General features: G+C 39.6%; 1 protein-coding gene across 2 annotated transcripts in view; it reads left to right on the forward strand.

The window, feature by feature from the left end:
* The window catches only part of LOC121297680 (guanine nucleotide-binding protein G(i) subunit alpha-2-like), a 62,635-nt gene that overhangs the window by 36,754 nt on the left and 9,716 nt on the right, over window positions 1–16,165 (forward strand). For both annotated transcript variants that reach the window (XM_041224117.1, XM_041224118.1), the window contains exons 3-5: window positions 6,095–6,137; window positions 7,149–7,290; window positions 9,169–9,329. In XM_041224117.1, the coding sequence (XP_041080051.1) occupies window positions 6,095–6,137; window positions 7,149–7,290; window positions 9,169–9,329 (346 nt within the window). The remainder of the gene's footprint in view (window positions 1–6,094; window positions 6,138–7,148; window positions 7,291–9,168; window positions 9,330–16,165) is intronic.

Consider the following 16,165-nt stretch of genomic DNA (forward strand, 5'->3'; position numbering starts at 1 on the left):
TTTAATACTGTATTTTAAATGACAGACATTTTTTTTATTCAGTTTTTATACATTTTTTAAGTTTATTCAGTATACCTTTTCATGGCACATACTTTTACAGTAGTTTTTAACATGGGAAATGATGACCTAAACTTCGAACTGTAAAGCAGCAAGAAATAAAAAAAGCTGGTATCTGAAGGACAGCTTGTCAGGAGCAGGATACTCAAGTCAATCTCCACTCTTTGCTTGCACTTACAGTATTCAAGCACTGGGTGGAGAAGTGTAAAGCTGGCATTCAAATACACCATTGCAATTGAATCATGAGGTTAGTGACACCCTAAAAGAAAAAATATATATATTCTAGCCACAACATATCTAAATGTGATTTCAAAGATATCCAACTGAAGCTCTCAGTTCCCCTTTCAGATACAGATTTCAATACTGTAGCTGTGAAATTATGATTTTTTTTTTTATTGCCTACCACATTGGCATCAAAGTTTGTGTGCAGCGTGTTCAAATTGAAGGAACAGCAATTTTAGTATTTGGAAAAAGTAAGTATCTGAAGGGTCATCTTGGGTCTTCATTCTTCATTTGTGCCAATCCTGTGTGTCTAACCTTGATTAAACTGGTAGTCTTGGGAAGTTCTTAGTACTATAGCCCACAGCTACTGAATTCAAAGAAAGCATTGTATAATAAATATCTACCTCAATGGCAAATTAACACCCAGGTTTATTTCCATCACTGTTTTCATTTAAACCCCTTTACTGTAGCTCTATTTAGCTCTACAATGTCTCAGTCAAATGGACCCTTGTTATTTTCCTGAAATAATTTTTCCTTTAATCAATGAGCAAGCTGTAGTGTTTTTAGTGTTCTGCGTGACAGAAATACTGATCAAATTAACTGTATCCAAATGGACTAAGTGGGAATCTCGATGACTAAAAGCCCACCTTTTTTTTTCCAGTGGGAGGCTGGCTCACTGCAGCAAATTGCTGTGACCACCGTGAGTGTCTCTGAATTGCCAGTTGCTAAGCAGCAAGGAGTATTTGCATTCTTACAATTCAAATAATCTACAGATGTGTGTAAACAGGACCTCTGACCTGTGTCTCTTGTATTGAATATTAGTGTTTCTGATCAGGGAGAACTGGAAAGTTGTCCTGTACTGAGTGCCCTTTCTCTCAAGTCCATAAAAACATTTTGGTTGAGCAGTCAGGTTTTCTTTCACGTCAGGTGACCAGGTCCAAATTCAGCTCGCCACAAATCAAGTTTGGTAACACCAGAATGTACCTTGGTTGATAGGATCGGATTGCTTGATTATCACACCATTTCATTGGCTGTGAGCGACTATGATTTGACAGTTTAATACTTGACAATTGCAGTAGGAGTTTCAGACACGGTAATGCGGGACATTTCTTCCCAACTCTGGGGGAGCACAATTATTCTGACTGTAAGACAAACTGCATTGAGTTCATAGATTCAGTGGCAGCAGTGATGTGAACGATTGGGAAATCAGCTGCTTTAATTAAAACCAAATGAGTGTTTGCGGGGAAAGATAAACAGTTTCATTTTATTGAGTCTTCAGGGGTTGTTAAAGGGACACAGATTATTATGGTGTTAGGGAGGCAGCTGCTTTTCCCCTGCAGTACAATCTCAGAGCTTGACGTTTCTGAATGACCCAAAAGTTATGAATAAGTAATTTGAAAATATTACAGTACATGCACCTTGCTGGCTTTTTCATTTGTTGCCAGATGCAGTTTTTTTTTTTTTTTCTTGTATTATGGTAGATGCTTCGAACAGTACACGTCAATCAGAGCCCACCATTCACTGACTGTGCAGTTTTCTGTGTGTAAAGTGTAGGCTCTGGGCTTTCGTGTCAAGACCTTTTAAGAAAACAACCACGCATGCTTTATAGGAAATTGTGTACAAATAACATCTGACACAGACACTTTTGCAACACACTTGGATGCTCACACCGGAAGACTGATAAGGGTATGTCATATAATTTGGGTTTCCTCGTCGTCGCTAAGACAGACAGAGCATGCTTTTGGCAGTGCCCGAAGCAACAGCCTAGCCAGAGCCAAGAGGTCAATGCCCTGGCATCCCACCGGCCTGATATAAAAGCATTTATTCATTGATAGACATGTAACTATTTTGAATATCAGTGCAATTTAATTAATGTATGACCTGGAACAAACTGGCAGTTTCCAAACTAATAGTGTATTCAGTCTTGGTCATTGCCAGAACTGGTTAGGAGGTTTAAAGAGTTACTGAGCCATCTGCATTGCCTGTGGCTACAGAGCATCCAGTCTCCGTTGCTGCTGTAGTAGGGCATTATAGTTTACCTCTGTGCTGTGCTCTTTATGGGTGTCACTTAGGGAGGTGGAAAATGTCATTACCACTCAAGGATGTTTAGTTTCCCTGTAAAACTAACGTATTCTGTTGTTTTGAATTTTCTCTTAACCCTTCTCCGATACTAGTGATAGGCAGCTGATGTTAAAACATACATGGCTAGTTTCACAGACCCTGATTATCACTAATCTTGGACTCACTGATGTTATTTTAGGTAAAGTAGCCCAAGTGCTAATATGGTTCTGTGAAACCAGCCGATCGACTACTGCAGTGCCTTTTTAATCTGAACCGGGGTAGTGGTCCTGGAATATTGTTTCCCATCGTTTGCTTACTAAGTTTCATTACCCAGCAGCCTTCTCTGTTTATAAGCAATGGTAAGAGGCATGCAAAACATTAGTTTAGTGAGGGCACTGTACTTTCATTAGTCAGCTTAATCTTTGAATCAGACACACAGAGCGCAACACATCTACTGCTGGATAAAGGGTGCAAATGGAGTTTTCATGGCTTTTCAGTACCTGCTTTAATTGCTTTACAAAACTCTATTAGCAGTGCCTGGTTTCTGTTTTGTGTCAGGTTTCCAGCGCTACACTAATGCTTCAGGATGCTTATCATTGCAGTGACAGTGCAGGAAGATGGGTTAATGTACTTCCCTGAATGCTTTCTGTCGTTTATGAATTTCTCTCCATAATGTAAACCTGGAGCTCCGTTTTGCTTTTTTCAGACTTAAAACAGATCTAATCTCATTTAAATGCTGGCAAGGTTAGCACCTATTGGAAGACATACAGAAATGTGGCTTTGTGTAATAAGTTAGCCAAACATGCTTCCAGAGCAAAGGAAAGAGACTGGCAGTGACACAGTGAAATGTTTCAAGACAAAAGCAGTGGGGTGATGCGTTACCATGTGGAGGAAGTTGAAGTGAATAGGGCAGAAGGACTGGGTGATGCATTACATCAATTCCATTGATTTATTTATTTAGTCTCTCTTTTTAATCATTCATTAGGCTCAGGCAACACACTTTTGTGATGATTTTTAAGTGTGGAGTTTTTCAGCAGTTGCCTATTGAGTTTTCCCTCTCTCTGTAGCCAGATTAAGTGACCTGGAGGAAACTGTACACCGTTTCATTCAACACCCTTTTATCAGCATTTTGAGCCATGGTGTGCCAGAGCCAGCCCTGGCACCAACATCACTGACTCCAACCCATTTTATCTCAGTGCCTGGCTGTCCACAGTCAGATCTCGCTAAAATCTGACAGATGGCGTCAACAAAGTGCTTGGAAAGTCACCTTGGGTGATCAGCAGGCACAGCCTGGCTGAAGGCTTATCATTTTAGAATCTGGGGGATTTGTTGCACCTTTCTATTGAAATCACTTTAGTAAATCACAAGTCAAGGGAAAGAAGCCTGCAAAGTTCAGGATTACACCGTGTAACAAATTTTAATTATTTTTTTGTTCCTGGGTAGTAAGTGTTATTTCCTAATTGCTTATGCCTCAAAAGTATAGAAAATGGCTATTATTCCCCACAAACTTTGCTTTTGTGACCAGGACAGTGATATTTTGAAATTTACCTATTTTCCAGAACATTCCAGATAGATTCAGTGCTGAGTAAACTTGGAGTAACTTCTAGAACTTTCCAGTAATGTAAATAGTAGTATAAATACAGGGGCCTTAAGCCCACCAGTTCAGTTTAGTTCCAGCTGCCTAAGTGGATACATATCTGCATTTTTCTGAGATGGCATCAAGAGGCTGCAATGGTGGCATTCCTGATGGGTCTCCAAGGCGGTTTTACCAAGTTTCCCTGCTATCTTTGCCTTTGGGACAGCAGGGACACCAAGGCGCGCTACCACAGGCGGGACTGGTCACAGCAGACCGAGTTCTCTGTGGGGAGGAACAACGTCAAGTGGGAGCCACTGGTGGACCCCCCGGAAGGTGCTGATGCCACCACTGCACATCAAATTGGGCCTTATGAAACAATTTGTCAGAGCTCTAAATAAGGAGTCGGCAGCCTTCAAGTACCTTCAAGACTTTTCCCCTAAGCTGTCTGAGGCAAAGGTCAAAGCCGGTGTCTTCGTCGGACCACAGATTAAGAAGATCCTGGAGTGCAATGAATTCCCCAAGAAGCTCACTAGTAAGGAGAAAGCGACTTGGAACAGCTTTGTCGCAGCGGTTCGGGGCTTCCTGGGCAATCACAAGGCCGAAAACTATGTGGAGCTGGTTGAGACTCTGGTGAAGAACTACGGCACAAGGGGCTGTAGGATGTCCCTCAAAGTCCATATCCTTGATGCTCATCTTGATAAATTCAAGGAGAACATGGGAGCGTACTCGGAGGAGCAAGGCGAGCGCTTCCACCAGGATATACTAGACTTTGAACGCTGCTACCAAGGACAGTATAACGAGAACATGATGGGAGACTACATTTGGGCGCTGATTCGTGAAAGTGATTTACAGTATAATCGTAAATCTCAAACTACTCACTTCTAAATCTTTTGTAGTCATTTTTGTATTACTTTAGTATAAATACATGTTAATTTGGATTCATATCTTGTTTTTTTCTGACTTTTTGTGAACGAAAAGACCGTTTTCTCATTGGAAATAGGTAAATTTCAAAATATCACTGTCCTGGTCACAAAAGCAAAGTTTGTGGGGAATAATAGCCATTTTCTATACTTTTGAGGCATAAGCAATTAGGAAATAACACTTACTACCCAGGAACAAAAATTGTGTTACATAGTGTTATTAATTAATAATCTGGTGTTGAAGTGCATGGGGTGCAAACCAACATGGAGTGTAACACGAGTGTGCCGCACTGTTCTCCTTGTATGGACCCTTCCCCATATTTACTGTAACATATGAGGACTGTAACCCTGCTGTACTATACTTACTATACAATGAGGTACAAGCCCTCTGTTTGCAGTAAGTGTTCATGTAAAAACACAGTACCTTCCGTGTTAATAGCATCACTTCTCCACCCTTGCATTGGGAGCAGTGGGACTTCTCTGCATCCCTGGCACTTGTACAGTTTCATAGTCCAAAGGAGACTGCCTTGTCATTGTAGTACCACCTGCTTCCTCTCATCAGTACCTGATGTTGAGGGATGATGATGATAATGATTCACACATCCAGAAGCCAGAGTGCAAGGCCCTTGGATTAATTTAACCTGTTATTTATGAGCCGAGCAGCAGAGAAGGGCAGGTCACTGCAGTCAGACTTCTGACAAACGGCACAGGCCCACCTTTTAATTGGCAGGCTCGGGGTCAAAGTGTGGCAGCTTTCTCTCCTTCCTGCCAAAATTATTTATTGAAAAAAAGAATTATTATTGAATGAATACATTTGTGATGGTGAGGTAAAACACAATACATCTTTGATAAAGCTTTTTGTTCAGCTCAGAAATGCTTGTTGGTGTACGCTGGTTTAGAACTGGGGATACCAGTGGTAGCGAAGGCGTTATCTTATTACCATTTTTCCTGCAATGTGATCTTCTACTATTGTAATCTTGTCATTTAACTGTGAAGTTTTTCGGTTGAGCTGAACATAAATGTCACAGTATCAACTGTTCCTGTGGGTCATGGACACTTGACCTAAAAATAAAATAAAACAACGCTGTCAGAAATCCCCTAGTTAAGAGCCTATACAAAACCAAGCCAAACTCTGTAAGTCAAAGCGATGGTGTCCAATGCAGACTGGGTACCAGATGTGAAAAGTGTTTAATTGTTTAAGTTGGCAGCTAAAGGAAATATATTTTTAACCTTTTGACTATTTTCTTTTCCTCTGCAGGTGCTGGTGAGTCGGGGAAGAGTACCATTGTGAAGCAGATGAAGTAAGTCAGTCTCTTCCTTTTGGTTTTCTGCAGAGCAAACTCCTTCCAGGGCTCTCCACTCCAGCGGGTATTTTAAGTAACAATCCCCGGTTACCAATATTTAAAACCAACAGTGTCAGCTGTAACATCCCGGCAGCAAAGAGCCCTGCGCTTTCTCACGCCTCACATAAATGGCTAAGATTAGCTTCAATTTGTCACAGATAAACCACCAGATGAGCCAGGAAAGCAGTTGCATTAACCCAAATGAGAAAATAGTGTACAATACTTCTGCAAAAAATCCTACAGGATCTCTTATTTAGCAACTTTTGTGTTCTACAGTATAGGCTTTCTGAACTGCAGTAGAACTTGTCCTGCAATTGAATTTGTTCCAGTGGTTCATTAGTTAGGGGAAAGTGTTATGACTCACAGGGAGTCATTATAGATTGCAGTTGCTTTATTAACATTGGGATATTGTAAATTAACAATGTATGGCCAAAAGTTTACGGAAGCCATAATAGTAGTACAGTAGTATTCACCTAGAATTTTAGGAACATAATTTAGTTATTTTACTTAACCTCATGTAATCAAAGAAACTACAAAATCGTATTGCAAAAGTTTACTGGAAGCCATAATAGTAGTACAGTATTTCATGTTAGAAAAAAACTACAAACTGTATGGAAAACTACAAACCGATATGTAATTCAGTATGTTAACATAACATTATTCGGCGGGTTTCATTCGACTTTATGAAGCAAAATGAGTTAATTCTATAGGGTGATGCAAAACTTTTGGCCATAGCTGTACAGCAAATGTAAAACTGCTTACTTGACAACTCATGGTAAATATTCTGCATTTTCACAATATGTGAGAAGATATGTTGCTGTTCTCAAAGGGCCTTTCTTGCAGATTTCTTAAAGGAATTTCATTAAAATGAGTATGTAAATGGTTATGCATTCTTACAGAAAATGCTGAGGTCGTACTTTGTGCTTGTGCTTGGTATTGCTAAGGTTGCTGTTTTTTGTTCCCTGCTAGAATTATCCATGAAGATGGCTACTCGGAGGACGAATGCAAACAGTACAGAGCTGTGGTTTACAGCAACACCATCCAGTCCATCATGGCCATTATCAAAGCCATGGGCATTCTCAAGATTGACTTCGGAGACACCTCCCGAGCGGTGAGTTGACCAGAGTGCTGGGGCTCTTGCAGGGCGAGCCGTGGCCCAGTTCTGACCCAGTTTGCTCGTGATCGGAAGTCCTGACACGCTGGTGAAGGGATGAGTGTAGCCTGATGACTGAAGTCCATTGTCTGTCTGTCCACAGGGCAGGTACAGCACAGGGGTGAATTTAGTGCCTACGAACAGTGAGGGTCTGACAGCACTGGGGAGGGAATCTCTTCTTTGCATTCACAGGGCTGTTGTCGGATGGGTAGGCACAATGCAGTGCCAGCTTCATGTTGCTTTTGCAATATAAGTGACACATTCAGTTCATTTTCGTTTGGAGTTCCCGCTGTCAGTAATAATAAGCAAGGCTGCTGAGTGAAGGTTACTACATCCCCCCTGCCTTGCTGATCAGTCAGAAGAGCTTCTCAAAAACAGGACACCACGAGCGCCGTGTGCCTGCTAAACTGCCGAGCCCTGTCAGCTTTACAGCTCCACGGGACAGCGATTGGACTACTTTTGCTTTAATTGAATTGAAATTGAGAGTTACTTTTACAACTAAAAGAATACATCTGGACACTTGAACTTGAAGGACAGTGAACAGAATATATTTAGAATTTCCTTTCTATGCTTTTAATCTGTGCTTCTTAAAAAGCTTTTATTGACTGTTAAGTTAGCATAATTTATCCAAAGGTAGTTTTTAGTTGCACGAACAATATCAGTTAGAAGATTTGAATGTCTTCTGCAAGCCATATAAGTGTATTTATTGTCATGAGTGAGCCTGTTGGATGGAGATATGTCCGGTGGCATTTAGATTTGATAAACACAAGCTTGATTCTGACACCGCACCAAGTGGCAATTACATGGAGGGCACACAACATACAATCTGTACTCGAAACCTACCTACAGACTGCTAGAATATATATCCCTGCTTCATCTGTGTTCACAACAGACTTGAAAGCATAAAATCAAATACTTGAAATTAACTGCATTTATTCTCAATCCATTTAATCTCAGGATCGTTACCGTATTTCTATTTTCATTCATGTTTAAACCCTATTGACTCGCCTTCCCCGCGTACCAGTTTGTAGACTATTGCTGTGACCTGGCTTCCACGTAGCCTGGCGCAAAAAATATTGACGGAGACCCAACCAGATACACTGTCTTCAAACTGGCACGGACCTATACAGTCTGAGGATAGTCACAAATTGGGAATGGAAGCTCCTGGTGTTCTTTGCAACCCACTGGCTCTTCCAGTAAGCCTTTGAGCGGCCTGGTCTATGTGCTTCCCGAGCCGCCTCTGCATGGAATGTGCTGCACCTTTTGAACGCTGTGCAATCTTGCTCGCTCACTCACAGCTGGCAATACATCAGTTTAACAGAAACATAAATCACTGCTCCCTTCGATCCCAGCAGATATGTAAAAGTAATTCTAAGAAGCACCCCCAGCAGCTTGATCGCTTCAATTTATTTAAAATGATGCCAAGATTAATGTGTTGCTGTAACCTTTTTCAGGGGGCAAAAACAACAAGCAAAACCAAGACAATACTTTATGAAGAAGTGTAACGATGCAGGCAATGGTGCCAAAAATCTTAAAGAAAATCTGTCGAGTTGGTAGTTGTGAATTGATGAAATGGTTTTCTCTTAAACAATTCTGATTTGTGCTGTTTTTCATTGTTGTAGTTTGAAAAATGTGTGTCGTTTTATGTTTGTAGGTAGTCGGTCCATATCATTAATCAGCCCAGATATTGTTCTTGCAAAATATGTTGTGTGGTATCTCTTTATATTAGACTGGTTGGAGGGAGAGTGTTTGCACAATGCATGTCCTGCTGTTTAGCTGGTTTTTTGAGTGCTTTGTGGGGAAGCTTGTAAAACACATTTCTGTCGCCCCCTGCAGGATGATGCCCGGCAGCTCTTTGCTTTGTCCGGCGGCGCGGAGGAGCAGGGTGTCATGTCTGACGACCTGTCCAGTGTCATCCGGAGGCTGTGGGCAGACACCGGGGTGCAGTGCTGTTTCACCCGCTCCAGAGAGTACCAGCTGAACGACTCGGCCGCATAGTGAGTATCCATCGACGGCTTCCAGCAAGGCCAGTAAAGTGGGCTGCTTGTAGCTCCTTGCGCATACATTATATGAGAAGTACAGGGAGCTGACTGAATTGCTTGTGATAGTCCATGGATTCAATAGTAAAGTTATAGCTTGATATGGCGCTGTTCTCCTTTTGATGAATCTAGTCTTATACGTGGCCCCCCTGGCAGAATGCCTAAATCTTATAGTGAAAACTGTGAGGCATAGTAAAGTAGACTGTCAACATCAGAAATGTCCTTGCACCTGAGACTTTGACTTGTACTTTCCAAGGGTCGTGAAACAACAGAGAACCGAGAGTCTGTTCATTAATACTGATCACTTTACTCCCCATCAGTCGAGGTCAGTTCTTTTTTCTCGTGTCTGTGATTTCTCTAAAAGCTTTCTGCGTTTAATTTAAAAGGCGCAATGGTGAGAGTTGGGCTCAGCTGTCGGAGATGATTAAAACTTCAATTACAGTCCTCTGCATTCATTGCTGGAAATGACTGCTGTTTTCTCCCTTTACATCTGCTCTCTGTTTGAGATTAAAGGAAATCTTCACATTTGAAAAAAACAAACAAATGTGGTTTCCTTGCAGTTACAAACTTAATTGGTGGTGAAAAGTCAATGCAGACCATATTTTCATTCCCACACTACAACTGCATCTGAATTACAAACTATAGACACTAATTGCATTGTAAATTCAGTTGTAGGTCTATAATCTCCATTAACAGTGAAAATAAGCTCACAGCTGAAGCAGTAGAATGCAGTTTCACTGCAGTGAAACTGCTTCTAATGGAGGGGCTTTTGATGCAGGCTGTATTAGATGCAGAGAAAAATAACATTAATCACTGCTGAATTGTGTGGGTGTCGCTAAACTCAGTAATGCTTAGTCTAGCAACTAAAGCACCTTCATGTAATTAAACATTTACCAAAAATAAATACATTTAAAAACCAAAGAGATAAGAAGCTGTATAAATGATATGCTGTAGCCCAGACACCTTTTCAATCCTGATTAAAAAATTATCTGGGATATCGAAAGTTACACCTAATCAAGTGAAACCCGCATTCAGGTACGTTGTGTTGTTAGTATTTTAAGAGTAATCTTGTCCCATTTAATTTGCAGAGGAAAAGATAGATGGCTGGGTTGATTGATCGTTTTTCAGTTTATGGCAAGGAAAACACTTTGCTTATATATTATTGAGCTGAAATGCTCCATTAAAAAGTAAAAAATAATTGACTGGAAATATTTGAGATTTCCAGTAAAAGGTATCTTCGGAGTGACCATTTCCAGTAGAGCAGTTTTAGAGGGCGCCAACGTGATTATGATTACAGGATTAAACTTTGTAACAATACCAGTTGCTAGGAGCCATTTTATTTTTTTGTTTCTATATAAATGCCAGTCTTATGAAAACACACTACTTCCCAGTCCTGCACTAACCGCTAGGCCATGCTGCCTCCCAGTCCTGCACTAACTGCTAGGCCATGCTGCCTCCCAGTCCCTCAGCTTTAACCACACTAGGCCACAGTAATTTTTCGACCAACTAATCTTCGACCAACAAATTAGAGACGCAACAGGGTTATTACTTTATTTCTGGAGTTTGAAAACCGTGAAGGGTAAATCTGTTTCTTTAATGGCTGGTATATGCTTAATTACGGACGCATAATTCCCCAGTCATAGCTGCTGTTTCTTTCCCCGTTTCCCCAGTGACAGGATCTTTAGCATGTCCTGGAAACTGGTACCCTGGACACCCCTGCGTGCCAACAAATTAGGTCCTTATATTTCTTTGCCCTAGTGCCTCGGTAATACTATAAAAGAAGATGCTGCCTGCTCTGGGCTTTAGTGGAATAATTACCACACTAAAGTGCTGCAAATTCCCTACTTCTTAATTAATGTATCTCATTTACTTAATTGGGATGGTTTTTAACAGCAGCAAATTAGATGAGAGCCTAACCCTAAGCTCTGTGTAAACTTGCACCAGTAAACAGACGACAAGAGCCTTTCATTTCACTGGGTGGCTATGTAAAAGATTTTGGGGGGAAATAAAAATAAATATATAATTAATTTTAAATTTGTTTTATGGATATAGCCTTATTAATAAAATTGCACAATTAATTTCTGGAAACTCCTTGGGCAAAAAACAGTACAGCTCACTGTGACCTATGACTTCATATGGCTGCCATATTGTGTTTAACATCACTTTTTGGTATCTGGATGATCATGAGTCATGACCTAATAGATTCTGATACTGGTTTCAACCGTATTGTATGATTCTCTTAGGTCAAGTTCCATCCTGGGTATTGTACGAGAAAAATCTAACCTTTTATGGCAGTATTTTTTCTGCTTTAACGTCATTTCTATATGCTTAATTATCAGACAAGCTATGGTGTATTTGTGTTTAATCAAAAGTACAGTATTTGTAGGTATTTCTTTGAAACTACTGTTTTTGTTTTGAACTACGAGGAAATGACTGTGATCCATAAGACAGGTCAAGTCCATGTTCCCGTCTCGTCAGTGTGGTCCTGGGGTTATTTCTGTCAAACGAGTTCAACGGATGCAAGTAGGTATTTGGATAAAGCTTTGTTAAGTGTAAGTAACACTTGCAGAGAAGAAACGGGCAGAGCTCAGAGCTCTTCATCATAAGCATTGCAGAGCTGTACAGCTTTATTTCTGTCTTTGTCATTCATTGTAATATATTCATGGCCTATTATTTCAAAGCATGATAAGAGATTTGCCCAAACAGTAACCTCAATTCTCAGCACATACACCACCCAGGTTGCAACCACCTAGTGGCACTATGTACTAAGTAAAATCCTGAATAAACAGACCATTTATGAAAATTTAAATGTAGAGATCCGTCAAAGAGGAAATTACATGAGTCGTAATATTCTGTTTTTTTGCTCATCCCTGCCACATTAACAGCCTCTATACATATGTTGCTAGGCAACACTTATCCAGATATTTGTCTAATGACACCTGTTTTTTGTATATATAAAATGAATTGGACCTGCTCAGCTTTTCTATTTATTTTGTACGCAACTTTGAGTTTGCCTGTTTTCCTTTTATTTATTTATTTATTTAAATCCCTGTTAAACAGTAATATTTGTGCATTCTAGACATTTCTTGAAAGAAATGACACATTGTCTAGCAGTCTAGGTCTTGGTACCTGTAGTCATCTCTATCTCCAGCATTGATTAGGTTGTCTGACGTGTTTGGTAATGGCAACGTCCTGAGAAGCTGGTAGAAGTAATAGACATTCATGTTTTTAATTTGAATTTTTTTTCCTTTAAGTAATATAATCTGATTCCTAATATTTAGTTGAACAATTTTTTCCCTTCCCAAGGGACTGTTGGGAAATCTCTTGTTGGGTCTCTATTTATTTCGTTTTAACAACTAAATCCTGTAGCCTATTTTTTAGTTACGTCAAGAAGTTGATAAAATGTATTTTTAAATATTCCTACTAACCCCATTGTCCAGGACAGGAAGTTTATGTAAAACAAGAAGTACTAGAAGCTGTGATAGCACAAAAAAACAGACTAGTTAAAAGTAGGTGCATGTACTTGTTACTTTTTTATTATTTATTTTTTGCCTGGTTTCCTTCATAACGTTCTGTAAGTGCTAATGCGTGCCAATCAATTTGGACTGCCATGGTGGATCTCAAAGAGGTTTCTACTGTAATATATATATATATATATATATATATATATATATATATATATATATATATATATATATATATATATATATTTGATAAACATGCTTTATCCAGGAAGTAGAAAGCAAAGAGAACTGTTGCTAGCTAATCATGTTCCCACCACTTAGACTGACAAACACACATTCAGAAAGAAGCCAAGTGAGCTGGATTGTAGTGCCTGCAATGCAATTTTGAATGTATGTAATTATTTAAAATCCAAATAAATCAATCCAGTCTCTCCTAAGTGCAGTTTCTGGAGGCCACTGTAAAACTGACTAAGCCTATGGGTGGTCTGGTCATTATAAGTCCACAGAACACTCCTATCCAGTGGGAATACTCTGAGGTCAAAGGCATGTAAATGAATATTCTGATCCAATTTTGTCCCCTTTATCCTTTCCAAACCCACATTGCTTTGGCAGTTTGGATGGTGAAATTAAATTGGATGAGATCTGGAGTTGGGGTTGTAGTCCAGCATTGCAAGCAGACCTGACCTTTCTGATTCCCCAGACCTCAGTAAAGTAACCCCCATACACTAGTCTGATGTTAACATGTCCTAGTTTTCCTCTGCTCATGGAAGGCCTTTATAAGGAGCTCCAGACCCCTGCCACCAAGCCGCTGAGAACATCTAGTTTCTATGGTGATAAAGCTGTTTATTTGTTTCCTATTTCTACTGCATCTCCAAAACAAACTCAACATGAAAAGGCCAGAGTCTAGAAGGTAAGAAGAACAGCAGAAATAAATACTCGTCTGCTCTCTTCAAACATAGGGGTCTCTTTAAAGACACATCTCCCCCCCACAGATCCCACTGGGAAGTGAACTGAACTGCCCTTCTAGAAAAAAATAATTTGAGTATGGATTAATCTAATTATAAATGTAAAGGTCAGTTGTAATAACCAGCAAATGTAAATGCGCTAAATGTTAAGGTATAACTCATTGTACGCTCGCAAGGCAGGAGCACAGCTCTGTTAGTGACATATAAGAAAAATAATAATGTTGTCTGCGTGTGTAATATATGAGAGTGACCTTGCCTTTAGTAGCTTTTAGCCCCCTCTAAAAACCCTTAACATTACCATAAGCTCTAATTGTCTGATAAAATGTATTTGAGTCCTTCTTCATGTCTTATCCAGAACCTATAGTTCTGCGGGTGTTTCAAAATGCTATTTATTTTTCAAATTTCAGTGGCCCATGGTAGCAGTGACATCACAATAGCTGTTTTGCCAAGGTTTGAATTGATAGCTCCCCATAGCAACTGCAATGTTTAATATGTAAAACAAAAATAAAATGCTTAATTAGGTGTATCATCACAACTGTCTGTGACGTGTGGTGTAAACAGAAACCACAATGGTTCTTTGAGGGGAAACTCAAACATAATCAGTTTGTGAGCAAAGACGTACCGTGAACAACTCGAAACGTTAACCCTCTTCCCTGACTCATTGATTTATTTTTGTGTTTCCCACCTAGAACCATTCTATACATCAAATTACAACTCAGATTATTGCGATTTCTTTACTTATTGCTGCCTCTCTGCTCTGCAATTTAACGTGGTTTTGATTTTGATTTTGTGCACTGATCCTACTACTGGTATTCAAAACCGATTTTAATGGCAGGATTATACATGAGGCCTACAACTCTGCCTGTAAGTTCAGTGTTCCACTGAGGCTGTGGCAGACTGAAAGCGATGAAAAGTGGCTAAGTATTGCACAAACAGCTGGCTTCCAGTTTCTATAGTTGATAGACCTGGACGAGTATTATTTTTTTACATGTCTCTGCAATTCAGGCTGTGATAATGCTGCTGTAAGCAATATTACCACAGTTAGTCTGAATGGGAGAAACAACAAAAAAATAATGCCACCTTCATCAAGTTCAGGGGTTTTACGTTATTTTGAGCCATGAATGCAGTGTCTGTGCATATTCATTGTAATATAGTGTAATCCTGTATTTTTTAGCTAGTGTGCTGATCCTTATTTATTAGAATATAAATCTGATGCTGTATTTATTTACTAAGCTGTATGAAGATGATTCAAGGAAATGCATGCATATGAATTAGGGTGTGGTTAACATGTAGAAAACAGAAAGTACTGAGTAGAGGAGAAACCTCAAAATGGAGCGAGGTAACCAATGGAGTACCACAGGGGTCAGTATTAGGTCCTCTGCTCTTCCTAATCTACATTAACGATTTAGATTCTGGTATAGCAAGCAAACTTGTTAAATTTGCGGACGACACAAAAATAGGAGGAGTGGCAAACACTGTTGCAGCAGCAAAGGTCGTTCAAAATGATCTAGACAGCATTCAGAACTGGGCAGACACATGGCAAATGACATTTAATAGAGAAAAGTGTAAGGTACTGCACATAGGCAATAAAAATGTGCATTATAAATACCATATGGGAGATACTGAAATTGAAGAAGGAATCTATGAAGAAGATCTAGGAGTTTTATGTTGACTCAGAAATATCTTCATCTAGACAATGTGGTGAAGAAATAAAAAAGGCCAACAAAGTGCTTGGATATATAGTGAAAAGTGTTGACTTTAAATCAAGGGAAGTAATGTTAAAACTTTTAGAATGCATTAGTAAGACCTCATCTAGAATATTGTGTTCAGTTCTGTTCACCTTGCTATAAAAAGGATATTGCTGCTCTAGAAAGAGTGCAAAGAAGAGCTACCAGAATTAGTCCGGGTTTAAAGGCATGTCATATGCAGACAGGCTGAAAGAACTGAATCTATTCAGTCTTGAACAAAGAATAATTGTGAGAGTCTGGAACCAACATCCCAGTAAAGCTGTTGAAGCTGACACCCTGGGATCCTTCAAGAAGCTGCTTGATGAGATTCTGGGATCAATAAGCTACTAACAACCAAACGAGCAAGATGGGCCAAATGGCCTCCTGTCATTTGTAAACTTTCTTATGTTCTTACGATTCACTACATGGGGCTGACCTCTTGAATACCTGGTTGAATAATGGTTGAATACCTTTTTTGTAGCAGTTTAGGTTCCTTTCAGTTTTTCATTAGATTTGGTAGTAACTAAAGATTATAGACCAGTGACTTTTTTTTACATGAATTGCAAAGGATTTTGATTACAGAAGTAATGCAGAACGTTGTTGGTGGTGGTTGTTATTTTTTTAATATATAGTATGAC

This window comes from Polyodon spathula, chromosome 23 (assembly GCF_017654505.1).
Source record: "Polyodon spathula isolate WHYD16114869_AA chromosome 23, ASM1765450v1, whole genome shotgun sequence".
Classification (NCBI taxonomy): Eukaryota; Metazoa; Chordata; class Actinopteri; order Acipenseriformes; family Polyodontidae; genus Polyodon; species Polyodon spathula.